Source organism: Calypte anna, chromosome 3 (genome assembly GCF_003957555.1).
Source record: "Calypte anna isolate BGI_N300 chromosome 3, bCalAnn1_v1.p, whole genome shotgun sequence".
Taxonomy (NCBI): domain Eukaryota; kingdom Metazoa; phylum Chordata; class Aves; order Apodiformes; family Trochilidae; genus Calypte; species Calypte anna.
The window spans coordinates 467,830-494,944 of record NC_044246.1 but is presented as its reverse complement, the minus strand read 5'-3'; the positions used below and the strand labels follow the sequence as shown (position 1 = coordinate 494,944).

At 41.7% G+C, this 27,115-nt stretch overlaps 1 protein-coding gene across 1 annotated transcript in view; it reads left to right on the top strand.

Annotated features, from left to right (window-relative positions):
* RALGAPA2 (Ral GTPase activating protein catalytic alpha subunit 2) overlaps positions 1-27,115 on the top strand; it is a 110,188-nt gene that overhangs the window by 38,445 nt on the left and 44,628 nt on the right. The window contains exons 25-37 of the mRNA XM_030446930.1: positions 8,141-8,269; positions 9,582-9,710; positions 10,899-10,957; positions 11,247-11,355; positions 11,919-12,029; positions 12,348-12,416; positions 12,586-12,723; positions 13,073-13,256; positions 13,769-14,540; positions 14,851-14,922; positions 15,838-15,961; positions 16,939-17,094; positions 24,666-24,824. Of these exons, the coding sequence (XP_030302790.1) occupies positions 8,141-8,269; positions 9,582-9,710; positions 10,899-10,957; positions 11,247-11,355; positions 11,919-12,029; positions 12,348-12,416; positions 12,586-12,723; positions 13,073-13,256; positions 13,769-14,540; positions 14,851-14,922; positions 15,838-15,961; positions 16,939-17,094; positions 24,666-24,824 (2,211 nt within the window). The remainder of the gene's footprint in view (positions 1-8,140; positions 8,270-9,581; positions 9,711-10,898; positions 10,958-11,246; positions 11,356-11,918; positions 12,030-12,347; positions 12,417-12,585; positions 12,724-13,072; positions 13,257-13,768; positions 14,541-14,850; positions 14,923-15,837; positions 15,962-16,938; positions 17,095-24,665; positions 24,825-27,115) is intronic.

The window sequence follows — 27,115 nt, the reverse complement described above, 5'->3', positions numbered from 1 at the left end:
TTAGTCCTTCAGGGGGTGTTTAAGCGTGTCACACCAGCTCTTTTTGACTGGTGCAAAGGGGACTGAAGGGATAACAGACAGAATGTTATCACTAACCAAGAGGTGCTGCCAAAACATTCTGTTTCTGTGGATAAATGTTTCTAGGTCCCTGTGTCCTGAGTTGGCCTAAATAATAGTGTTCAGTGAGACATAAGGAAAAGACTTCGTCAAGATGTAAGGAGATCATTGTGTAAAAGAGCTAAATACCCACTAGAACTATGAGAAAACTCATTAGACATGATAGAGAATAGCTAAAAACATCTCCATGTTTTTATGGGAATGAGCTTTTGTAGTGATTTTTTATTCCTTAAAATAAATAGTAAAATGAAAGCAATAGCTGGAGCTGTGCTGTGGGCACCAGCAGAGGGCACACAGACCCCTGTCTAAAGCCTTTCTCATAAAACACACAACTCAAAAAACCTTGAATGCCTGATGTAACCGGATTTAAAGAAAAATTTTTGTGTTTGAAAACACAAAGACCCTGAAATCTGTATAGCAGCCATTGCCAACACAGGGCCCAATAATTTTAAAACTTAAGTAGTTTTCATCTACACATTTCCATGAAGTGGACAGAGGTGTTCAGCTGTCAGCAGTTCTTAAGCTAAGGGGATAATCTATTTTTTTGATATCTGACTGCTTCATGGAGAAGTAGTATTTCCTGCATAGGACCTGGGAGATTTTACCTTTTTTATTGGGATTTGGTGGTAATAACAGTTCCACAGATTTTAAGCTTCTTGCTGCTGTGCTAGGGCTTTAGTCCTTGTGCAGAGTTAGAATCCAGAAGTTACAGCAGATGAAGATGTGAAGACTGCAGAGGGAAGCCCCACGCTGCACATCAGTCCAGGCTCTCCCAGATCTTTTGCACACTGCTGCTGCTCTTTTGTTCTGCCTCTCCTCTCTTGATTTGGCTTTTTTAGCCTCCTGGTGGCACACTTGACCATAAGGTTGGTTTTTTTGGGTTTTTTTTTTTGTCATGTTACTTCCCTTTCAGTTTTGCTGCCCTTAGTTATGGAGCTGGTTGAGGTGTCAGCTCCTGGTGCCTGGGAGTTTGGATTCTCATGCTGCATGTTGATACGAAGCATGTCCCTTATACCTGTTTCTGTACCTCCAGTATGATTAGTGCCAAGGAGCCTGATGGGTTCTGAGACTAATGCAGACAGTTTGCATGCTGAGGATAATAACTACAAACCCAGAGTTGTGTTGGAGGAGGCAGAGCCACCTCCTCTGGTACCTGCAAACATTAGCAAAGCAAAAAGTGTGAGGTGTCTGACAGCTTCCTGTGAGAAGCAGGATAATGATGACAATGGCCACCACACAGCACCAGGGCTGGTTGGGAGATTTTTGGTATGTGCTATAACCTGATAAACTTCTTATAAAAGGGAGTGTGATACCATGGGGCACAAGGGTCACTGAACATGGGTCCTGGTTCTTCATAGCGCTGCAGAATCTTCCCCCCTAGACAGCATGGTTTCTAGGATTCAAGGTGTTGCATACCAAAATAAATTCTAGTGCAGTTTTTTTCAGCACAATCTGTTTTTGTTTGATAACCCAAGCATAAATTTCTCACTCCTAAGGCACATGAACAGGAGAAAGGAGGTGGTTCTCATGGGGGAATTTCTGTGCACAGCTTTGAAATTTCTGGGGGAAGGCAAAAGAAAGGTGGAGCTACCCAGGAGATGACAGTGGCTGCTTCAGAAACCCCTTTGCCTGGCGGTGTTTGTCAGTGTTTTAGTTACCATCAGAAGTGGCTCTGTTTGAAATACATTTCTCTTTCCACTCCTCACCTTAAGGGATATGAGCATTCAAAATTTCTGCTGGTTTTTGTGGGTTTTGGTGTTGATGGAAAACCAAAATAATACATTTCTTACCATGGTTAGGAATTAGGACAGTGTTCTTCCTGGCAAGTGCATCCAAACTGTGCAGGCTTGTCTCCTGGGGTGCATGAAAGAGCAGTGTAAGGGTTTATTCTATAGAAAGCTCCCGTGGCACGCTGAGTTCCAGATGTAGCAATTAGCTGAGGAGATGAGAAAGGAGCTAGTGAGGTAATGAGCTGCATCTAATTTGTCCATGTGGAAGTGTCTCAACAACAAACATCTCTGTGTGAAGAAGTGAACAATCCTGTGCAGCAATTGCATCACCTTCTCAGGTGGGGGAGGTCACAGTGTCAGCAGCAGCAGGAGTCAGTCTCAGCCTGGCCTTGTCATTGCTTCCAGCTTCAGGGGGGTCCAAGTGACTCTCTGGGGGATGGTGGTTCTCCTCCTGTGTGCTCAGAGCAGTGGACATTTCAATGCTGTAGTGAGTCTGGGGGTTTTTTCCTTCACTTCTCCTGACTGAAATGCAGTGGGGCTCACCCCCTCCCCTCCCAGACCTCCAGCATTAAAGGAAAGGGGGTTTGGGCATTCTCTGCCATACCATACAGGTGGTGAAGATGGTTCAGCTATGCTTGCTTCAGCTTCTTGTCTGGATTATAGAAAGCCATGAAGTGCTCTTGGGGTGTGATTTTTAGGTCTTTTGCAGTTTGGGGAGGCAGAGCTGCCTTATGCTGCTGGGTGAGACCGATGGGTGAAGAACCCCATTCCAGGGATTGCAGCTCTATGTGTGTATGATTTGGACAATAAATACATCTTTTAAAATCAAACCAAAGTCTAATAGTACAATGCACAAACTTCCTGAACCAGGAAAGGAAGAGTATTTCATTTTTGCTACTGGTTCCTTACTGCTGCAGTAATTTTTGTTCTATAAAGTTGAAAAGGTACATGAGCATCTCCTTGCCTCATGACTTCATTGTTCTTGCTGAAGAACAAAACTACCAAATTGTGATTCCAAAATACTACAAATATTATTCAGCCCCCCTTCTCAGAAAACCAGCTATTGAGATAAATTTCTGATTCTTCAGTTCTGGTCCTTTTGGTCCAGATTACAGGTGATTTTCTAAAACGTTGTAGATTTATTTCTGTCTAAATCTGCTCTCTTGGTTTGAGAAGAGAATTCCATGCAAGTTGGTGCCTACCTTGTATCTAGGCCACAGAAGAACAGATAGGTTTTCAATATTTTTTAACTTTTAAACCCTCATCTGTTTTAGTGTCATCATTTTAGAAAGTCTTACCCTAATACCAGAGCTTTAGCATCAATTAGTCCAGTGTCACCCAGTGACAACACATGCCAGCAAAGTTTTGTCCAGTAGTCTGAGGTTATCTGGAAAGTTAGTTATATTCCTGACTTTTGAAGTGAGTTTTAACAAATACTTTTAATCAATGTACAATTATACTGGCTTGCCAGGGTACCTATCTATTGGAAGATAGTAAGGAACATAATAAAAAGTGTTAAATTCAGAAATTCTCTGTAGAAAGGACAGCTAATAGGAAACGAGACTGTGCTGATGACTATTTTTGGTTTAGTGATGTTAAAGGCAGAGCAAACTTTAAGTATGGAAAAAAAAAAAAAAAAAAAAGAAAGCCCAAATCCAAATGAGCTGACAGATGTCCTTGGTGATTAAATTTCAGCACATGCAGACTGGGCTGCCCACAGAACACAGCCCAGCTGTAGGCAGAGGAGTTAACAGGCATGTTTTTAGCTGTTTTCAGTTACTTTTAGTAGTGAAAGGATGACTTGGGTGCAATACTCTATAGATGGTGAGATACTAATGCAAGTGATGCTTTTCTATAAGCCTCCTAATTTGTTTAAAATTCACTGTTGCTAATTTATGTAAAGGAAGCTACACCAGTTATGTACTAAGCTTGTATAGAAACACTGACTGTAGCTCTTTGTATGAGAGATGACTGGTTTGTCAGATGAAACATTTTTAGTAGAGTTGCTACCAGAGAACCCATATTGATTACCTGTTTGTAGTAACACTGGTCTGAAGGTTAAAAAAAAAATCGTACTGGTTGGCTTTTATATCTGCCTTAAGTTCTTATTCAATGGTGAGAAGTGGTGTACAACTTCTGGACTGCTCAGGCATTAGCTGGGTAGAGCATTATCTTCCAGAGGTACAAGAGATGAGCAGCTCTGCTTTCCTATGGTTTGGAATAAGTACTTCTTGCCCAGATTTCTGCCTGATTTTATTGCACATGAGGACTCTTAGTTGAACAGTGTTTCAGAAACCATAACTCATTTTAGATTCCTTTCCAGACTGCCATTTAAAAGAAAATAATCATAATAGCCTAGTAAGGCTTAGATTCCCATATTTTCATTTCTTATGACTGTCTTGGAATGACTATTGTGATTTTCTCACTCTTTTAATCTTCCTCATATGCTCCTACAATCAGCATTAACTGGTGCTCCCGTTCTTCCAGTCAATCCCAGCAGCTATTTTTCTACAGCACTCCCAACTTATCCTGAGCAGAAGGGTGTGCAGGATTTCATGTGAGACCTGGTAGTTGTATTTTGTTTCTACTTGCTGTCTGTTAACACTTCATCAAAGCCCCCATAAAGTACAAAATTGGGGCACACATTTTGCCTGAATACCTGTGTCAGGACCCCTGCGGAACCAGTGTGGCAGTGCTGAGGCTGCCAAGCCAGTCCTGTGCTTTCTGAGGGTGTCAAAATAGTTAATATTTTTACTGGAATAATTTTTTTGAAAGATAACCCTTGCCTGAAATGAAATGCTAGCTAAAACTTGGAATACGTAAATGGAAGCATTTGTTCCTTTAAGACAAACCACGAAGGATTTACTACTTAAGGCTTGTGTAAATTCATAATCTTTCCCATGCTGTAAATTTCAGCCCCTAATGAGGTGTCTCTTGGTGAAGAACAGAGTGAACTTTAAGTGAAAAATCCATGTTGTTCCTGTAGAGGGACAATTGGAAACGTGAGGAAGGCAGATGGCAGGCTATTTGGTTACACCTGTAAGCTGCAAAAGCTTGAACAAAAATTAGGTGAGGAATATTTTTGTAATTGACCTTTCAGTGAACTTGCATAAATTTTTTTCACTTACTCTGTAGATGTTTATGACCTTATTATTTGGATTACTGGATTAACCTATACTGAAATATTATGCCATTTATAGGGTTAATGCATTTGAGAAGGACATGCATGTGATTGCTGCTTCCTCTCCACTCCTTCCCATTTTTAACACTACAGAGCATCATTTTGAATTGAAATAGTCCATAATGGTCCTTTTTTTCACTTTTCTTTAACAACATGAACACTAAATTACAGCTGTGCAATTATGTAAACAATGGAAATGCTTCCAGAATGAATACTTCCTTTTAAATTTTCATTTTGTGTAATTGCTGAAAGGTTTGGAGCCATAATAAACCAAAATTATTTTACACATTTATCGTTCTAAAGGTCAATTATGAAAGAAGCAAAGAAACAACACCACACAGAATGAGTAAACCAATTTCTATTGCCATCACCATATGTTTTTCTTATTGCTTGTGTTTTTCCAGTTACTGTGTACATAGCATTCAATTAAAGTGATTCATTTACTAGGCTGTAAGCTGCTGGACAGTTTACATTTCTAGAGCAGTGCTCTGAAGGGAAGGAAACAACTTGCCTCTGTTTGAATTACCTGATTTTTGCAAGATCACTGATAAGACATATGTTCTCACTTGGTCTCTTTCTCATAAGCCTGACTCCTCTGATAAGCTGGCAATGCTACTGAATTACTGCATGGAGCTGCCTGGCTGCTGTTGTGCAGGAAGGTGTGCTGGCTGGGAGGCAGAAAACTCTCAGGTTGTACCTGGAGCCACCTGCCCTGGCTGTGGGTTCTGTCCTGACTGTTCTGTCTGGACTGAGCTCCAGCAGGACAGCAACAACGCAGGCAGGACCTCTTCTGCCTCATATGAATGTAAATGGAGTCACTCAAAATATCAGAAATTTATCCTGGAGTGCCTGAGATGAAAACTTGCAGTGGTAACTACTGCAAGCTGGGCTGACCACACTTGGGTTTGGGCTGTGGTGCAGTGGTACATCACTCCCAATAGCTGTGTGTGTTGTGTCACCCCACCACACACCCTGTGCTGGGAATGGAGTGTCTGAAGCTACAAAGGGAAACAGAGGACTTTTTCATTAGCTTTTCAAAATAAGTTTTTCAAAGGTTTCTTAGGAGCAGAAATTGATTTTTGCAGTGGTAGCAAGTATGGATCTGTGCAGGCATGTTGTCAGAGCTTTTTGGGATGTGTGTGCTGTCCCAGCACTTGTTAAAGTCGTGTTAGTTACGCTGCGCTGTCAGCTCACAGATGCTCATGTGCTGAAGTGATGGGTTTGCAGGAACTTTCTTATCCACGTTTCCTCAGTGCTCTGCACAGCCACCACAGCTCAGAGCCAGAGAGGGGGTGATGGTTACAGGGGTGTTTAACAGATGGGACTGAGGAGCCAGGAGAGGAGCTGGGCAGTTGTTTGCAGCGGGTCTCTGCACTTCTCCCTGTACCTTTCAGGCCAGGTTAGCATGGGCTCCCTTATTGTGGCATATGTCAACACAAGAGTACTCCCATCTGCTGCCCTGGAGCTTGATGCCCAATTATTCCCAGGCCAAAGACCTCCCAGTACCTGGCTCTGTGGGTAATTACAGGTGTGTTGTGCTGCGAGGAGCCCGGTGCATTAATCAGATCCTTAATTATAAAAAGGTGGGGTTTTTGTTCTGCCCCAGGCAGGAGTTTACCACCCGCTTTATGAGCTGCTGCATCCATCTGCTCTCTTTTTGAATGTTTGCATTGACTGATATTGACTTTAAAATGTATCAAAGGAAGTGATTAAAACTAGTTTAAACATTAACTCAAGTGGCATTTTAGCTTATTCAGGAAAGCAAGAGCATTATTTGCTACTATGTTAAAAACTCATCTTATTGATTTAAAATATAAACGAGTTATTTCATAGGATGTTGCTGCTGTAAATACTTAGTGGAACACTAAGCAGGTTCTGTCCTGGTGTTTAGCAGTGTTTTGATAAAATGCTGGTGTGGTTAAAGCATATCTTTATATAGAGGAAAATGAGTTCGGCATTTTTAGTTTCTGATGTAGAAATGGAGCATATGGAAATGGTCTCTGATTACATTTAAGCCTTCTTTAACAACTCATAAAGCCAGCAAAGATGGACACTGAACATGGTTTTCGTTTGCATCTTCTCTTTGAGATTTTATTAAGATGAAAATAATTTTCTACTCAGTACAGAAATAGCTTTATCTGATTCTTCAGCAAATGTAATGTTGCAGGTAAGGATTATGTGGATTTTGTGCCTAATTTTAAACCTGCTGAAACCTTGTAGGAAGGAAATCTTAAACACAGGAACTTTGGTCTGATTTGGAGAGACTGTGATGAATTCAAACGTGGAAGGATTACAGCTGAAATGCTTATCTCAAATGGGTTCTGTGTCACAGGATACTACTGAGAGCAAAGCTGTGGCTGGTGGGCTGTTACATGTAGTGCTGCCTCTTAAAAATCAAAAAGCCCCGTTCCTTCTAAAGCTCAGCAAAGCACTTTTTCCCAAGGCTTATCTATATTTGCTATCTTAATTATCTCGAGGAGTGACCTATAGTAGTCGGGGTAGCATGGATTGATCTGTGGAGCTGTGCTGTGTATCATCACTCCTTGCATTTGGCATCCCTGCATTTTGCAGCTCTCCAGAATAGTGAAATTCCCCTCCAGCCCCCCGTGTGCTGGAGCATCCCCGCAGTGGGGAGCAGCTGCAGTCAGCTCCTCCTGCAGGACCAGTCGGGTGCTGCCAGTCCTTTGTGTCACCTCATGCTTTAGGGTTTTGAGTAATGTGACTTTGGGAAGTGCCTCGTGTGGAGAGGGGTAATGCTTCATTTTAAACTGATTAATGGTCTGGATGGTTTGAATCCTAAGTCTTATTTAACAGGAGAGCAATTCTTTTATGCTTAGACATGAAGAGGGATAGATGTCTGCTTTGTTTTGGGTTTTTAACAGGAGTTCAAGAGTACCAGAATCAAAAATGCACTTTTCCTACTAAAAGCATCTGCAGTGGAGACTGGTGGTTGTTGTGTGATGATCAGTTAAACACAGAGCTGTGTGTGTGGCTCTGTGAATTAGAACCTTGATTCCTGTGGGGCTGGTGAATTACAAACTGAAATCTTCTCAAACGCTCTCTTCTATTTCGAGGCTTTTCCTTCTTCTTCTCACAGTACCTTCTCTTTCAGGATATCTTGAACACTGTCATCAGGCACTGCCCACCCTGGTTTTTCTTCCTGAGCTTACCTGGCTTCACAGTGCTGATTGGGGACTTCATCTCTGCAGCAGCCAGGGTGCTGAGCTCAGACCTGCTGGAGGTGAGCGGACCCTGCGCTAACAAGCTCTGCTCTAACAGGTGGTGGCTCATTAGTGCCAGGCCAGACGGGGCTCCTGGGGCAGATACCATGGCAGCTGATGTGTGAAATTGCAGGATAAGGTGACATGCTAGGATTGCAGAGGTGTTTCATCAAAAGGCCAAAGTGTGAGGAATGGTATCCCCGGCTGGTGTGCTAAAAGCAGGACTTGGGTTTCACAATCTCATCAGCTTTTTCCAGCGAGCAGATACTGACAATATGGAACCCTCCTGGCAAAGTAGAAATTCTTAGTAAATATCAACACTAACAGAACTGTGGCTCTAAATGATTAAATTAGTGAAGGATGAGTAAAACAGCAAATGAGTGATGGGCTGCCAAAATAAGGGTGAAGGTCTGGGGAAGCAGACAGGCTTTGTTGCACAGGAAGCACCAGCTCAGGGGAGGCCTTTCTGTCCGTGTTGGCCAAGTGCTTTTACTGCTGCTCTTGACATTTGTGGGGCTGAGCAGGCAGCCCTGTGCAGGGACATGGCCCTCTCCTGTTTCAGCAGGGCTGAAAGGATGAGCCTCACTGTGCTTTTTCCATTGTCCCTCAAAGAGTTTTACAGCAAATAATGTTCTGACATCTCTTTTTAAAAAACTGATCAGCCTGATCATTGATCCAAAGCTGAAATTGCTAATAAGAAATGAAAACACAACTTTCCTTGGAAAATTTCTCCTACAAGCATTAAACCTAGTGTGCATTTATTTTCAACATTACACAAGATGATATAGCAGTAGTTAATGCATTTACAGCTCATGCCATATTTCTTTTGATGGTTGTATTAAAGTAGGAATCTCTGTGTGGTTTTATCACGTACACAGTCAGGTTGAGTGCATTTCACTGTCCTCTGTGTCACCCAATCAGCTAATAGTAGTGCTGGATTAGTGCTTTAAACTCCCACACAGCTTTTCTTTAGGTTGATCTGTATTTTTTTATTGACACCAAATCACTAGTAGTTGGACTGTGTAATAACAAAAGAGTTAGTAAAAATGTAGAACATGCTTAGGAGCAGGGTCAGGTCCCTGCTGGAGGAGAAGCTTGGTCTCAGAAAAAGAGCAGAGCAACACTGCAGCAAAAAGCATAGGCAGAAAAGTGTCTGTAAGTCACTGCTTTAATGCTGCTCTGGCTGCAGCTGAAAAGGAAGAGCTGCCAGGACATGCTCCTCAGGGCAGGTTCCTTGTTGCAGTCAGTACAGCACATCTGGTATTCATGGGGATAGACACTATCTCATAGCTCAGGCCATCTTCATTTTCTTGTCAACTTTTCCCTCTTCAGGCTCCCCGCTCAGAAGCTCACACCATCCTTGGTTCTCTTGTTTGCTTTCCAAATATCTACCAAGAAATCCCACTCCTGAGGCCCATCTCAGACGCTGGAGATCTCATCGCGGGAACGTCAGATGTGAAGGTGAACTCACTTTTGGTTTGTGAATCCTTGTGTGACCAAACATTTTTACTATAAAGTCACTTCATGTTTACTAGAAAATAAATCCCTCCTCCTGCTCAAAGCCCCATGACTGCTCACAGTGTATGTACTTACTTGGTAAGCATTGCTTTGCTTGAGATGCACTTTGAAATTAGCACATCTTAGACACTGCAAATCACGTTTTATTTTCAAGGAGAGTGAACTGCCTGTGATCAAATGCAATGTTTTCCAGACAGATGTCTGCCAGGTCAGTTCATTAAATTAGGTTGGTGGTATTATTTAAAGTTCATTGTATCTGTGTATATTAGTTTGTCCTGGAAGAGTTGTGGGGTGTGCATAAGGGGAGGCTTTTTTGCCTTACTTGTGCTATAGAAAAATGTTAAGAAAATTCCTCTATTAGACAGAACCATTAACTTAAGGGAATTGTTTTTCCCTAAGAATTAAATTCTGTAGAAGACCTTGAGACATTAATTGTTTTGCTGGATGGAAAGCTTTGTAATTGAACCACCTTCACAGCAATACTTTTGCTAGGGAAAAAAAGATTAAAAATCACACACACCATCCCATAAAGACCCAACAAAGGTGACCTGGAGTACCACCTGCAGGTGAAACCTGTCCAAAAGTTTGCTCTGGCACAAGCCACTGCATGAAGGTAGGTACAGCTGGGGTGCAGCTCCCAGTTCCTCTTGTGGGCTGGGAAGGTAGAACCAGAGAGAATGCAAAACCCTTAGCTGGCTTGGCTCCTGGTTTGCTTTTTTCACCAGGCCTCAAACAGTCATTGGAGGTGTATTAAAGCAGTCCAGATTTTCAAAGTGTATCTTCTGTACTGAAAAATATACTAAATTTTTTAAAATATGGCTTGCTTAGAACTTAAACACTATAGTTCCTACTAGCAAATGATCAATTCATAATTAGTGAAAACCCATCAGCTCTGAAAACATATAAATTTCCATCTTAGTTCCTGTACATGATTTTAAGTCAGATTTACCCACAAGGGCCTTTATATTCCAGCTGTTAAGTGTTTCTCCTGTGACAAAATTGGCAGTCAGTAAAAATGCTTTAAAAAAAGACTGAGAATTAGATATTTCACTTGCAACTATGTCAAAATTCAACAGCATTAAAGTAGTTTTATGGAAAAGATGCTTATTTTAATTTATTATGTTATTTTAGTGCTACCTCATAAATATTTTACTGAAGAATGCTACAGAGGAACCAAGTGAAGCTGCAAGGTAAAATACCGAGTAAAAGAAAAAACTGTAAAGTCTTTCTTGCTGCTGTTTAACAACTCACTGAGCTGTTGCTGCTGCCTGGTTGATCCTGGTTGGATGAGTTGCTCACTTTGGCCCTATTGAGATAAGGTTCACTCCATGCCATGAAGGTGCTGACCTGTTGTGTGATCTGGGAGTGGGAAAAGAGAGGTTGAGTCTTTGTGTATTTCTTTTTCCTTTTTTTTTTTTTTTCTCTTTTCTAAATATTCTTCTAAAACTTCTGACAAAAACACTTTTTCTTTTAAAAAAGATGCATTGCCATTTGTGGCCTTGGAGTTTGGATATGTGAAGAGCTAGCACAGTGCACCAACCATCCCCAGGTGAAGGAGGCCATCAATGTCATAGGTGTGACACTGAAGGTATTACTGTGACAGTCTCTGTACTCAATAAAAATTGTATAAAAGAGGGTTTTTTTATTTTTTACCATAGTTGCTGGCTATCTGGAGCACAGTCTGCTGGTTTGTCTTTTCATTGCTTCAAGCTCTAAGAGGGTGCTGCTTAACACACAGCTGCATAGCCTCAGTGATGTGGCATTGGCCACCTTCACAACAGTGTCTCCTCTTGCTTTTAATTAGTGGCTCATTATACTCAGTGAGAATGGTTCAGATCCTTCTGGTTCCTGTGAAGTCTCTCACAGCTCTTCAGTGTCCCCAGGGGCGTATCCTATACAGAAGTGCAAAATATTTGCAAAAATAGCATGTGATTATGTACCTGAAGACTCTTCCCATAGCAGAGCAAACTGAGATGACATAGCTGCTGCCAGGGCTGCTGTGTCCTGATGCTGGCAGTGAGATTTTGCAAGAGTTATATTTTTTTATTGTTTGCATAGATACAAAATAGTTTAAGATGTGGGAAAACTGGATGCATTGTATTGTATCTGAAAGTTTTACTTGGCTTTTAATAATCTTCTTTTTTTTTCCAGTTTTCTAATAAACTAGTAGCTCAAGTAGCCTGTGATGTTCTTCAGCTGCTGGTTTCTTATTGGCAAAAGCTTCAGAAGTATCAAGCCTCTCTCTCCAGAAAAATTACTGAAGTATGTCAGTTTCTTTAAAATGTTTGCATGGAAATTAATTCCTTGCTTGACCCACTGTGATTTTAGCTTTTTCTTTCTTCTGCAATTGTTATGAGATGTTCTTGCTGTAGACATAGGACCAGGGCATCTCTCATTTGTATTTCTTTGTTTCCAAAATGCTCAGTGAAACTTTTAATTTCACTTGGACACTGATTGCAAGGGTAGTTAGATGCTCCCAAGACAATTTAACCTGTTCATACCCTGTTCAAATGAAGCTCATGCTCTGTCTTTATAGTGAAAGTTAAATGTCTATCTGGAATTCTTTTTATTTTAATGTAGATCCTTGTGGCCACTATTGCATTTCTTTTGCCAAGTGCTGAGTACTCCTCTGTGGAAGCAGATAAAAAGGTATGTTGCTGAAGAGAGCAGTTTCCCTGCTTTCTTTGTGCTGTACGAGATGTTTATTAGGTGAGTCTCTTAGAACCAGAATCAGATTTAAACTTTCATGCTCATACCTTTAATTTTGGGTGAATTTAGTAGAATATACCTAAACACTGTGTTACATGGTTTTGTTTAGTTTATAGTTTCACTGCTGCTTTGCTTGTTGGACTGGTGTATGGCACTGCCCATGAAAATGCTACTGGAGCCAGTGTCTGCTGGTGCTCTTGAAGATCAGCATGCATCCAAAGCACCTTTACTGGACTACATTTACAGGGTGAGTATGAGGAATGAACCTGATTTATTGTGTCTAGAAGCTTAAAGATGCTTTTCACAGATCCTGTTAGGCACAGAAGCATTTTTAGCAAGCTGTAGAAAATCATGAGTTCTTAAAGTGAGGGTGGAAGTTGTGCAGATGACAAGGTAAATATGCAAAATGTCAAAATAACAAGATAAGAGCAAAGAGTGTTATTTTAAAAATGCTGCATTTAGACGTAGGTGGTTTTTGTAGCATGCCCTGGATTTCACAGTGTAAAAAATCTGTTGTGTGACTCCTCACTGAATGTGTTTAGATGGTGCTGCAGTGTGCACTTGGTCACTCCTTCAGTGTCCTTGCCTGCTTGCAGGTCCTGCACTGCTGTGTGAATGGCTCCTCTACGTACACTCAGCAGAGCCATTATGTGCTGAGTCTGGCAGATCTCTCCTCCAGTGATTATGATCCCTTTTTGCCACTGGGAAATGTCAAGAGCTCTGAGCCTGCCCAGTGCCACCCCTCCATGGATCTGGGCAACCTGCTGACTGTTGCTGAGGGTAAGTAAGGAGAGGGCCAGTGGCTTATGAAATAACTGATCCATTTGTCTGCTCTGAGGGGAACATCTTGGGATCCAGAAAGTCTCCTCCTGCCTCATACAACAAACCTTACCACCACGATGGTAAAGATCAGAAAGCATTGGCTGATGGTTGCACCTGTCCCTCTCTTGCTATGGTGGCTGTGGGGGAATGGGGAATAAGGAGGAACAGCTTGACATGCCAGAGGACAGTGTAGTGACAGCAGGTGTGGTGGGCCTGGTGTGCAGGCCTTACTGTGTGGGATGTGGAGACCTGCATGTCACAGAGGTTTAAATGTCACAGCTAAAATAAAATAGAAATACGTGACAGGTAAAATTTCTTGGAAAGTGGTTGTGAAGATCTTCCTGAACAGGAAGGATTAAGGGAACAGATAAAGCAGGTGTCTGAAATATGACAGAAATTTGCCAGATGCTCTTTCCTGATTGCCTCTCGCTGCTCTTCCTGATGTATCATCTTTTCATTGATTGTTTTAGAAAAAAAGAGGAGGAATTTGGAGTTGATACCTTTAACAGCACGGATGGTTATGGCTCACCTGGTGAATCACCTGAGCCACTACCCGCTCAGTGGAGGCCCTGCTATTCTCCACAGTCTCCTTAGTGAGAACCACGACAACTCCTACGTGGAGTCCTCTGAGCTGTCCTCTGAAGTCTTCCGGAGTCCCAACCTGCAGCTCTTTGTCTTTAATGACAGCACTCTCATATCTTACCTCCAAATCCCTGCAGAGAAGAAGGCAGACACTGAGCCAGCAGCAGCCCCCTCCAGTGTCAGGGTCATCGTCAGGGACATCTCTGGGAAGTACTCCTGGGATGGCAGAATACTGTATGGGCCTTTGGAGGGCTGCCTCCCACGGCAGAGCTCAGCCAACACCTTTGTCATCTCAGGAAACCCTGAGCACAACTTCATTTCCCAGAAGGACATTGCTCAGGTGGAAGAAGGAGAAGATGCTCTTGACCAGTTGCTGGAAAAGATCGGGAGCAGCAGTCCCGAGTGCCTTCTGCATCCCCAGCGCAAGCTGAATGAGCCCTCACCACCACCCTTTGGCATGAGCCACGACCAAGAAAATGCCATCACTGAAGCCCTGCTGAGGCAGAGTGCCCAGGAAAAAGAGTATATATTTAAGTGCAGCTCTGACTCCAGTATGAAGGTGGGCTGTCAAGAAGAACCACGTCCTGCTGAACCTCAGGCCTCCTTTTATTTCTGTCGGCTGTTGCTAAACGACTTGGGAATGAATTCCTGGGACAGAAGGTAGGAAGAGAGGATTCAGAACACATTTACAGTATTCTTACTCTTCTCACTTGTACTCCCACACCCGTGCACACTTAGGGAAGTAAGAATTATACAGCTGGGTGGTAGTCATCCTTTTGAACTTGCGCGTATACCTGCCTCAGTGATGATTTTAAATAGACATCTGTACGTGCTTTATAATAATATTTTTTAAAAATAGTTTGAGACATGCTAATTTGATTCCCTTCTTTTAGGTATTGAACTGAGTAAATACTGTGTCTCTATTGTCTTAAGTTTTCCTTCAAATCTTTTTTTTTTTATATATTTATAGGAAAAGCTTTCATCTTCTTAAGAAAAATTCAAAATTACTGCGAGAATTGAAAAACCTGGATTCCCGGCAATGGTAGGTGATGTTTGCTGAACACACCATTGACAGATGGGCTTTCCTAAGAAAGAACAAGTATGTCACCAAAATCCAAACTTCATTAAAATTGTATGTGCTAGCAATACAAATATTTGTATGAAAAATGGATTGTTTTTGTAGAGTTCTGGAGCTTGAATAATCAAAGTTTTTTGTCACTGGCACTATATAAACAGAATTAAAATCAGTAAAAATTAGTACCAAATAATATGACACAGCAACCTATTTCCTGTTTGCTTTACCTGGGATATGAGGGAAGAAGTTCCAAAATTCTCTTCTACCCTGGCTCAGCTCACACAAAGAATTTTTTTCTGCAAGGTGATCTCATCTCAAAAGCAGATTTCAAGGGGCAATCTCCATAGAACTATTCTGCAGTTATGTAGTGGCAGAATAGAGTTCTGAAAATTAGGTTTTATTTTTCATTACTTGACATCCAGCTATTTGAATATTTTCTGCAGCATTGTGGAGTTCTGATTTTCTTTATATCCCAACAATTTTCATACCAAATCCTCTCAGCTTGTTTCCAAAGAAGCCAACTGTCACTGTCAGCCTTGTAAAACTCAACCCAGGATCTGGAAGTCAACATTTTTTCTTTCTCATATATCATCGCCCTATAATTAAAATTCTGTGATGCTCCCATTAGCACCTGAGCAGTCGTGCTGTCTCTGGAAGGTCGCACAGCTGTGAGTGATTAGCTCTGTAATTGGTACTTGCTCATCACTCCCTGTGCTGATGCAGGGAAGGAGTAGCCTGGGCTCTGCTTCCTGAGCTGTGGTGTCTGTGGGGAAAAAAAATGATGAAAATACATTTCTGCAATTGAGTGATGTGTTTCTTTGCATAAAAGAAACTTCTGAAACTGAAACTTTAACTCTTGTTTCTTCTGGTATCTGCTTGCAGCCGTGAAACTCACAAGATTGCAGTGTTCTACATTGCAGAAGGACAGGAGGACAAGTGTTCCATCCTGTCCAATGCAAGGGGAAGCCAGGCATATGAAGATTTCGTTGCTGGACTAGGCTGGGAGGTAATAGTCTTAAATTTAGGCAAGCTGTCACATTGAAAAGCAAGTTGCTTATAGCACTGCCTGGTTTTAATTTTCAAAAGGTAAATTTTAATGGATGCTAGTATTTAGCAGTACTTATAATACCACCTTTTTAGCAGAGGTTTGTAAATCCACACTCTGCTTCTGGATGAATGCATCCTTCCTGTTTCTAATGGACAGGTGGTACTGCAATGGACTTTCCTGCTTTCTGCATCATTAAGAGCTATAGCATAATTTGACCTTAATTTTAGCTCTGATTAGCTCTCCACAAGGTCAGACCACATACCCACCCACAGGACTGCTTTGTTTGGTTTTACTTTGCACTGTTGAAATGGTGTGTCAGTAAGCTAAATGACATGAACATTTATGGGCTTTGGAAACAGAAAGTAGCTGTGTTTCATGTTTAAGGATTTAAGTGATACAAGGTCTGCAGGGAGAGGTTGGACCATCAGGCTGGTGTAGCTGGGAAAACAAACCACCTTGTGGACACAGGCTTTTCTTCAGAGAGGCACTTCTGAATAATCTTCTGGAGTAATTTCTTTGAAGATTTCTCTCTTTGTACAAATCTCCAGTTTCTTTTGCAATTTTTCTGGTTGTTTGTATGTTCTCTGCACTTTATCATTATTTCTGGTGGTGTGTGCTGTGAGAGGGCAGAGTCCCCAGAGCAGCAGCCTGTGACAGAATGTTTCTGCTGCATTGCTGTTCTTTGCTGGGAGGAAGGTGAAAAAGCCATATGGATAATGACTGCTTAGAGATGTTTGCTTTTAGTAAATGGCAGACACAGGAATGGGAAACGGGCACATCTAGTGCAAAGGTCTCAAGCCCATAGGAGAAAACTTCTCTTTCTCTGGGATGGCTACAGAATTCTAGAGTCCTATATTCACCAGTTGATATATAAACAAATACTGATTCTTCAGCAGTCTTCTGATTTCTTCTAATTATGGATTTCAATCAATCAGGTTGACCTTTCAACACACGGTGGGTTTATGGGCGGCCTGCAGCGCAACGGCAGCACGGGGCTCACTGCCCCCTACTATGCTACCTCTACTGTGGAAATCATTTTTCATGTCTCTACAAGAATGCCCTCAGATTCAGATGATTCACTCACCAAAAAGGTAAATTATTTGCTGTGCATTTCAAAATGTTGTCTGTAGTCTTCAAGTGCTTACATTGAAGTTTAAACTCAAAAGAGGTTGTGTGAGCTGGTGCTAGCAGCCCATCTCTGCCGTGCCACATGGTGCTCTGCAGCTACATTATCTGAATTAAATGGCATCTAAATTCTGGATTCTGAAGCACAGTTAACATTTCCATGGTAGCCTCAAATACCACCATTAGTAATAATATTAGCAATAATTTCATTTGTATGATGTCTGCCTGCCAAAACTGTTGTAGTTTGGTAGAACAAAACAACCAAGTGCAGCATAATAAAACCTTACAGATGAATCATCCAGCGTGGAACAGAAAAGAAAAGAAGTGAAAGAGAAGTGACAAGCATAGTACCAAAAGCAGCCAGCTGATATTTAAAGCCATTATCCAGTTATTCACAATTCTGACAAGCAGACTCTGCTTCAAAGATAGCCAGAACCCAGCCCAAAATTTTCTTGATATCAGTACTTAATCATTTGTCTTTCCTAGCAAGGAGTGATTTGAGATTATGTTGCTTGCCAACTGCTGCTTAGAGTCAAAGAAGATTCTAAATGCATACCAAATCTTTGCCTTTTTAATTAGGATTGGCAACTTGTCCTACATAGGTTGCTAATGTGTGCTTGTAATGCTGCTGCAGCCATCCAGTCTGCCATTTGATACTATTGTGCTCTAAAAATGATCTATAAATATGTCATTGGGTGACTGTATTTACTAGGTGACTGTCCATTTAGTTTCAGAATAACATGTGCTTTTCCTCAAAAGATGGCATTTCTGATTGCTGGTTCTAAACAACTGCTCAGCATTTAATAGTAAAGCTAGATCCTTTCTTTTTTATTAAGATATCTGTCGCTAAAAAGAAAAAAAAAATAAAGGAAAAAAATTGTTTCTTTTTATGTATGAAACTCATCTTTAAATTAGTGAATTTACGTGACTGTGGAAAAAACCTGTAACCTGATTCCTTTAGGGCAGAGAGGGAGGACTAATGTAGGTACCAAGAGGCTGTACAGTCTCCATCACTCTACCAACGCAGGACTGTCTGCATTTTTATTGTTTCTGGCCACTATTTATCCAGCTGCTATTTAAAAACTCCAGTGATGAATGCTTTACCATTTCCCTAGGCAATGTGTTCCTAGGCTCTTACTTTTCATAACATGAGAAGACTTCTTGTAGCATCTCCTTTGCTTCAGTTTAAGCCCATTTAGTCTTACCCACATGGATAGGGAGAACAAATTATTTTGCAGCCAGACTTACTTGTGCTTGAGAACTGCTACCATGTCTATCTATCCCAGTCTTATTTTTCCTAAACAGATCATGGTCTTTCAGTCTAATCTTCCCCCTTGTAAGTCGTAGCTCCTGGATTTTGTGTCAGAATAGCAAAGGCAGTGAAATATCCTCTATCTGTTGAGTAATATATCCACCTGGGAGAGGAGAGAGCACAGTCTGACAGAACTACCACAAGGGAAAAATGGGTTTTAATTGCAGTCTATTTTACTGATTTTCCTAATTCCCACCCACATTAGGGATTAATACAAACATTTAGAGAGTCTGGTTATTCTATTTAATTGTCTTCCCTACGTTTGCTTGAAGAAAATTTCTTCTTCATGTGAAATAAAAAGCAAAAGCATTTAGTAGTTGCCAGTCCCCAACTCTTGAAGTGCTGGGAAACAAGGCCAGCTCCAGTCCATATTATCCACAGAGAATACCACACAGTAATTGCTTTAAGATTTTTTAAAAAACCCTTAAATCTGCTATAGGAATGGAACCCTGCAGGGATCAAACTGTGTATCCCTGTAAAGAAGGACAAAGCTCTGGGCAACCTAATGGACCTCAGGAGCTGTAAGCAGTGGGTTGGACCAGATGACTTCCAGAGGTCTTTTTTAACCTATAATTTTGCATGGTTCCATGCTTCTGCACAGAACAGGTTCATTTAATTTGTCACAGCTCTTTTGTAAGCAAGCATGTATTTCAGTGCAAATCAGCATAGACTTCTTAACAAATTTTACCAAACTGCAGCTAAGTGTGGAGGCAAAGATGCATTTCAGAGGCACTGTAAAGTCTCTGCAAGATTGCTAATTCTTGAAAAATGCTGATGGATGAACTGGACTGCATATGAAACCAGTCTTCTGAGCATTAGTGGATACCTGAACTATTTCTAAAGGCAATATTTAACATCATGCAGGTACTCTTACAACCCTAAAAGTTACAAATTCTTGAAATTTCACCTGTGAATCTTTGCTGTGGAAGCCATACACTGAAATGCATAAAGGCAAGTACCTTGATGCTTTAGCAATAAAATTCCTCTGACTGCCAAAGTGCCATGTTGATTTTGGCAGCATTTGCATGTGCAGACCAGAGCTGGTGTGTGTGCCTGAAAGGAAACATGTGCCTGCCTGCAGCACACTAAACGGGAGGAAAATGTATTTATTCCTCCCCCCATTGGTACCATGCTTGTGAGCTCTGCAACACCTGGTTCAGGTGCAGCATCACTGCTGAGATGCTGAGCTGCCTGGTGACAGAGGACAAGGCTACTGGGAGGACAAAATTCTATCATGGTGACAATCAGGATGCAGTGGGGGCCACAACTGTTTTTTCTTGGTTTCTCCCTGCTTCCATCAGCTGGGGTTGCACAGATACAGTCTGGGATCTAAGGTCCTCCTTATCTCTGAAATCTTTGTCATCTTTGCCTTGTTTGCCTACAGACAGGCAGAAAGGAGTCTGTGCTTCTCTTGCAAGCTCCGGAGCTGAACAGAAGGTCTTACCACCTGCTGGCCAAGGAAGTAGTACAGCAGGCCATAAATTCTGTGGGCTGAGGAATTAAGCAGATGCAGTAATTTTGCTTAAATGTGTTATGTTTCTTTATTTTTACTGAACACAGGAGGATAAATTAATTTATGGTATGAATTCACAAGAATAAGTGCACTTCCACCAAAGATGAGTTTGGCCCCATATTTTTGTGCAGAACAGTTGTGATTTGCAGCTTTTATTCCTTTATTTGAAGTATATGCTGACATATTGCTCATTAAAAAAAAAATCCAACAAAAAACTAACAAACTCTCCAAGTAAGTCTCAGCCCTGAAAGAAATCTTTTCTAGTGGGATAATCAAAATTCAGCTGATCTCTTTTGCTGCAGTAGGGTTCAGCATCATTGGTTCTAAACTTTTTTTAAAAATCTGGCTGTCTTCAGGCAAAAATGAAAATCAATCCAGTAACAGCATCCTACTGTCCCCTGTCTTGTTCTACCTAAATTGCACCTAACGTTTTAAAATGAGCTGCAGAATTTTTCAGTGATTTATTCCATCTTCTCCATTGTCACAGCAGAACTTTTTCAATTCAGAAATCTGGTTGCAACCCCATACTGAACTCTTGCTCCTTCGCTGCAGAAATTTGTTAGCTAGAGCTAGATTAGATTTTTAGCAGCTAATTTAACTGCTGTAGGGGTTTGCAAAGTGGGGACAGAGCTGTGCTATTGGATTTGTCCAATTCATTTGACTCCAGGACTATAATTGCACTTATGTCTTACAAGGCTTTTATAGCCTAGGGCTGGCGGGCTGCAGAAAAACAAATTGGCAGTGATACAGTAAGAGTGAGAGGGAATGAAAGGCACACATTATCAGTCTCCAGGCAGCACTCTTCTGGCAGGAAGTTTCTTGGTTAATTTACAAATAAAACTTAGATTTTAGGATGGGTACACTGTCAGCCAGACAATGGGGATGTCAGGACCGACTGTTACTTAGCAAAAGTAGCAGCCGTGCCTCCCCAAAAGCAGGAATTCTTCAGTCAAGCAGACGACTGCTCTCTGCAGCCAGCTGGCTGGGTAATGCAATTAGCAGGGAAAGGAGGTCAGGCCAGGAGGTGTGCTCGGGGAGCAGCCTGGCCACGGCGCAGGGGACAGCACAGCACGGGGGACACCAGAGCGCAGGGGACACCAGAGCGTGGGGGACACCAGAGCGCGGGGGACACCACCATGCAGGGGACACCAGAGCACGGGGGACACCACCATACAGGGGTCACCACCATGCAGGGGACACCAGAGCACGGGGGACACCAGAGCGCGGGAGACACCAGAGCACAGGGGACACCACCATGCAGGGGACACCAGAGCACGGGGGACACCACCATGCAGGGGACACCAGAGCACGGGGGACACCACCATGCAGGGGTCACCACCATGCAGGGGACACCAGAGCGCAGGGGGACACCAGAGCACAGGGGTCACCACCATGCAGGGGACACCAGAGCACAGGGGTCACCACCGTGCAGGGGACACCACAGCACGGGGAACACCACCACAGCACAGGGGACACCACAGCAGAGGGGACACCGTGCCCAGTGGCTGCCACGGGCCCGTGCTGGGGAACACACCCCAGGTATCAGCAGCCACAGCGAGATGCTCCTCGGAGCCCGCACACTGACCCAGCTCCCAGGCCGAGACACTGAGCTGGGAACATGGATTCCTAAGCTCAGGAAAACTGGGATTATCTGCAGGCTGGAAAGCCGTGTGCCCGTGGCTTGCCTGGGGAGAGAAGAGGTTGCTGTTTCAAGAGCTGCCTTTCCGCAGCGTTTGTAGAGAAGTGGTTCAAGTCAGCAACAAGCTGAAAGACCTGGGTAGTTGTGCTGAGCCTGTAGTTTGGTTTTGCTTTGAAATAACTCTGTTACTTCCTGGCTGCCTGGGGATTTGCCTGTGCAGGGGAGTTGGAACTAGATCTTTAAGGTCCCATCCAACCCAACCCATTCTATGATTATTTAATTAATTAATTAATTAAAATTGTTGTGTGTGTGTAGTTTTTCTTTTTCTTTGTTTTTTTTTTTTTTTTTTTTTTGCCCCCTGATTAGCTTGGGGAGAAGAGAGCACAGCACAGGACTTGGGCTCCAGATTCATCATCTGTGTTGCTTTGGACCTTTAAGCAAAACTCATTCATGTCCTTCAGGGTACTGGATCTACCCACAGCTGTTATTTTGCATGAGGAATACAGGAAAATAGCAGCTGGTTTGTTGTCGCAGATAAGATTATTACAATGGTTTTTATCAATGAAATGATCTTTCAAGAGCAAATATTTTTTATTAATACCGATTTTGTATTTGTACCATTTTGCCTTACAAACACAATGACTCAGGAAGTTTGACTGCAAATCAGAGATGGGACTCCAGCTTTAAAATGAGTTACTAGCGTGCCATGAGGATTGTGGCAAAGGAAGGGATTTATTATCTCAGGATGTTTGCAAGATTCTGAGCTCATAGGCATCATGTCCTGTCTCAAACAAGCCCAACAAGCCTTGGTTGATCTAACTTCTCCCTGTTTTACAGAATTTTGTTGTCTTGGATGTGTTACAAGTAAGAGGGGCTTGGGGGTTCAACAGTGTGAAAAGTATTTGATTACCAGAATAGATCCTTGTGATTTAAAAAGGGTCTCTGAAGCAGTTTTTGGACATATTTTGTTTTCTGGTCTTGTGGTGGTTTGTGCTGTTTATCACTCTGGCAGCAATAGGAGGGCAGGCAGCACAGAACCTTTTTGTCATGCCTTGTTTTTACAGAATGAGGAGCAGTTTGCATTGCCCCGTCCCACTGGACAGCTGGATTACCTTACAGAATTCTGTTTCCCTCTTTGGCTGTTGGGCTTTTCAAAGCAGATGTTGCTACATAACACTGTTGTGGCTGTCTGTGTGCTGTGGGGCCAGGGCTCACTGCAGTGTCAGGATGCTGTGGGTTCAGGCTGAGCACTGGTGGGCACTGGGAGTCACTGCTGGGAGCTGGGTCCTTGCACAGAAACTCACAGCTCAGCTTCACCCAAGGGTGGAACAGCCTCACCTGGATCCCTGCTCTCTGTAACCTGTTGTGCACAAAGTCTTGTGCACAAGACAGCAATCAGTCTGTAGCCAGAGAGATTTTTGAGTTTTTTAAGACTAAACTTTACATCTGCCTTTTAATGGGTTTTAAGGTGACCTGGCTGCATCTGCTCACAGCAAGTGAAGTCAGGATCTTGTTCTGAATGTAAGTTGCTGCTTAGTTTTGTCTGTGCCAGTCTGCACTGTGATACTATCAACACAGGTATTTCATTGGGTGTTGCTTTATTTTTACTGAGCAAATAAGAGAATACAAGGGAGTGCACAGAAATCAGGATGACCATGAGAGCCGTGATTTGAACTGATTTTTGTCCATATAAAAAGCTCTAGCAATAGTACTCTTAATGTTTCCTTTTTTTGGAAGACACAAATGGTTTGTATTGTCTTCAGGCAGGACCAAAAATGATGTTTTCATAGGTGTAAACAAAATACAACTCTTTACCTTCTGTTTCATTTAAAATAAACTAAGAATCTAAGTCACTCCAGGAACTTAGCTTACAGTTTGCACTCTAGCAGAGTAAAATAAAGCCAAGTTCATGGTATTAACTTTCTGATTCTCTTGAGGTGTTCTGGTTTTGCCATGCTTCTCTTATAACTCGGGTGCAGTTTGCCACCCAATACGTAGGAATGAAAGTTTCTACTTGTGCAGTAGAGACTTCACCTGGTTGTGGAGAGAGGAAATACAGGTGTGCAGTACCGGCTGACACAAGGCCTGTGGAGAGTACTCAGTTGTTATTTACCAATTAAAATCACTACCTTTTTTTCCTTTTTCTTTTTTCTTTTCCTTTCTTTTTTTCCCTGCACAGAGACAGTAAAGAAGGCAGAGCTACATTTTGGCTTCTTTGTTAGCTGTATTGTGCACATTGTTCCAGGGGCCAGCATCAAATTGGGGAGGGGGGGCAGGGATGTCTTTTAAGCTTGAAGCGGGACTTAAATTCTCTTTATACTTTGTGCTGGCCTTCTGCATGTGGATTAAATTTTAACTTTAAAGCTTACAGTTGCAACTATTGTGTGTAGCTTGTATGTGATTGCCAAATACTTTTTGCCATCTGTTAGATCACCTCCAGTTCCTCCAGTAAAAAAGCAAACACACAGGCTTCTCGATGCGTTTGGTATATGGCATGTTTAGATTTTATACATGTTTTATGCAACTCTCTTTCCAAATAAAAAGGCAAATCCTACAGTATTTCCTGTTGTTATTTCACTCACATTGCCCAGATATTTGGCTTACATTTTCAAACAGAAGCCCTCTCCAGACAGAGTCAGCACGGAGCTGTTTGTAATACAATAAATTCAGTAACAGTGGTTCACGAGGGGAAGTTGCTTGACAGGAGTCAAGGCACTTAATGTTTCTGTGACAGCTTCCTTATTTTAGCTGGAATATGATGTTCTGTTGACTAGGGTTTTGTTAGAGTAATTCAGATCCCCATCTTAAATTATTGTAGGTACTGTACATTAACATATCGTGCTAATGGCTAGTTTGATAATGACTTAATTAAGCCATCAGACAACAATGTGCGCTGAATGGAGCAAATTATTTAGCTGATCTTTTCATGAGCAACTGGAGAAAAACAATATTTTAACTTTTTCTGTAATGAAATATTTCTACTATTGAGCATTGTAATTCAATTTGTAAGCCATGACCCCTCATAAACTGTTGTTATCACTCTGATTAATAAAGAGCCAATTTGCTGTTGCAGCTTCGTCACTTGGGAAATGATGAGGTTCACATCGTCTGGTCTGAGCACACCAGGAACTACCGCAGAGGCATTATACCCACAGACTTTGGAGATGTTCTAATTGTTATTTATCCCATGAAGAATCACATGTTTTTCATAGAGATAATGAAGAAACCAGAGGTATGTTTTGGCTGCTTTATTGGGTCTGTTCTGTGTGCTGTGCAAGTGACCAACAGTTTTCTTGCTTAAATAAAGCTCAGAGTTTAGAGTTTGGGGTTGTTTTTCCAGCAAATATAAAACATAGTCTGTCCATCTCACTGTGTAAGGATGCTGAGCAATGACCTTTTGTTTTAAAACTAGAATTACTAATAGGAATTCAGATGGCTACTAACTCTTTTTATATTCATGCTTAGTGATTCAGGAAGTATTTCAGAATTCTCAACTCATAGGAGTTGTTGTACAAAGAATGGTATTTCAAATCATTGTCAGTTTTTAGTGTCAGGCAACACAGCAAAATAGTAAAGATTTAAGTTCCTAATTTGCTCTTAATTCACCCCATACGGCTCGGTCACTGTTGTACATATGGTATAGTGCATAACCTCACATGATTTTGAGACCATCGTTGTAATCTGACTCAATGGGATGATGTAGGCTTTGGATATCCTTACATCAAACAAAGTACTTGAGGCTTAGTATTTTCTGTTTAAAGAACTGCTATGCAACCCCATTTTCAATGCCTTTTGGTTTTTTTAATTAATGGAATTTTTTTTCACTGCAAAATGTTGGGTTGTGTGTATGTACATCTGTACTTATGTATATAAAAAGCTACCTTAATAAATGTTTGCAGGGACATTATGGATGCAAAACTCTGTATAAAATACACTTTATAAAAGTAATCAGTGTGATAAATACCATTTCCCTTATATGAGGGGCAATATTGTCCAAGAGAATAACCAGCAGTGGAAACATGTATACATCAGATAAGATGTTTGCTAGCTGTACACAATACTTCTTGAGTTGTGAATGCAGATCTATTTTACATTAGCAGCCAATTGTTTGCCAGTGGACATTTCAAACTTGATTTGTGTTATTTTTCCTACACTTGGTTTTGAGTTCTGCAATTTACTTCTTGGGAATTTTAGCTTTTAATGTTCTATCAGGAAAATCAGATCCCAGTGTTATGAAATTGCTTGAAAATTCTGTGAACCAATGGAGAAAAGCTATGTCATCTTCCATATTAGTCAAAAATACCCAGCGGGCAGAAAGAATAATAGCTAACTGGAAATTTAGTGTTATCCGTACATTTAAAGTACAAACCATTACAATGTAATAAAATTAATCCAGACATTTCCAGGGCAAGTGTGGCTGACCTTTTGTTCACCAGCTACTGACCCCAGGGTGAATGAAAGAGGCTTGCAGAGAGAAATGTCTGTTGTTTGGCTTCAGTCCCTGGTATTTAAATTGCATTCCCTAATCAAATGAAAAGGCTGTCCTCTCTATCAGGTTACAGAATCCATGGCAACATTTGGCCTTTTATATACATAATGTTAGCCTTTTTGTTTGCATCTAAGTAGAGACACCTGGAGCAATGTTAACATTAACCGATTTAGCATTAATAGCTTCATTATATAAGAATTTCTGATCAGATAGCTGTTACTTTTGTTATATTGCTTCAGCTTGTATTGTTTTCATTTTTTATCTGCCTGCTTGGCAACGGGGCAATGATTTGCAAATTTTTTTTGTCTTGATTAATTAAGCAATATAATTATCAGGAACCGTGATGCAGTCTTTGCTCGACAAAGCTTCTGAGGGAAGACAATAGTAAGTCTGTTAGTGTGAATGCATTCCACGCGTCACAGATGCATGAGGATATTCTGAACAATGAGACGAAAAGCTGCCTGCAAAAGAGGACAAAGCATGCCAGGCAGACTCTACACACTGCACATACCGCCAGGGACATACTGCGGGTTCCCTGGGACACAGATGCCTCGTTAGATTGCAGCTAGTCATCAGAGATTAATTCTCAGCCATTTGGTACAATAATTTACCCATTCCCCACTCTTTTAACTAGTGGTGCTTGCTATAGAGGGCAAGTCTTTGTGCTCAAAAGGTTTATTTAACCTTGCCTACTTTTACTGCATGCAACAGAAATAATTATTTTTTTCTGGGAAATTGTAGTGAAGCAGGTGTTGGCAGTGGGCTGAATATTAATTTTTGTTTCACGGATTACTTGCGTTGACATTTGGAGTACTTGGGGCAGGGGATGCTTCCCTTTGCTTTTTTGATTCCTATCAAAGCACAATATATTTTTGTAGCCATTCACAACTCTGTTTTCCTCCAACGGGCATTTAACACCAGACAAGTGCTGCGTGGGGAGCCTGCTCCCCCCTCCAGCTCCTCGTTAGGGCAGAGCCCCCTGTGCAGATGGAAGCTGACGAGATGCGAGTTCCATTGACTTTAATGACCCTCAG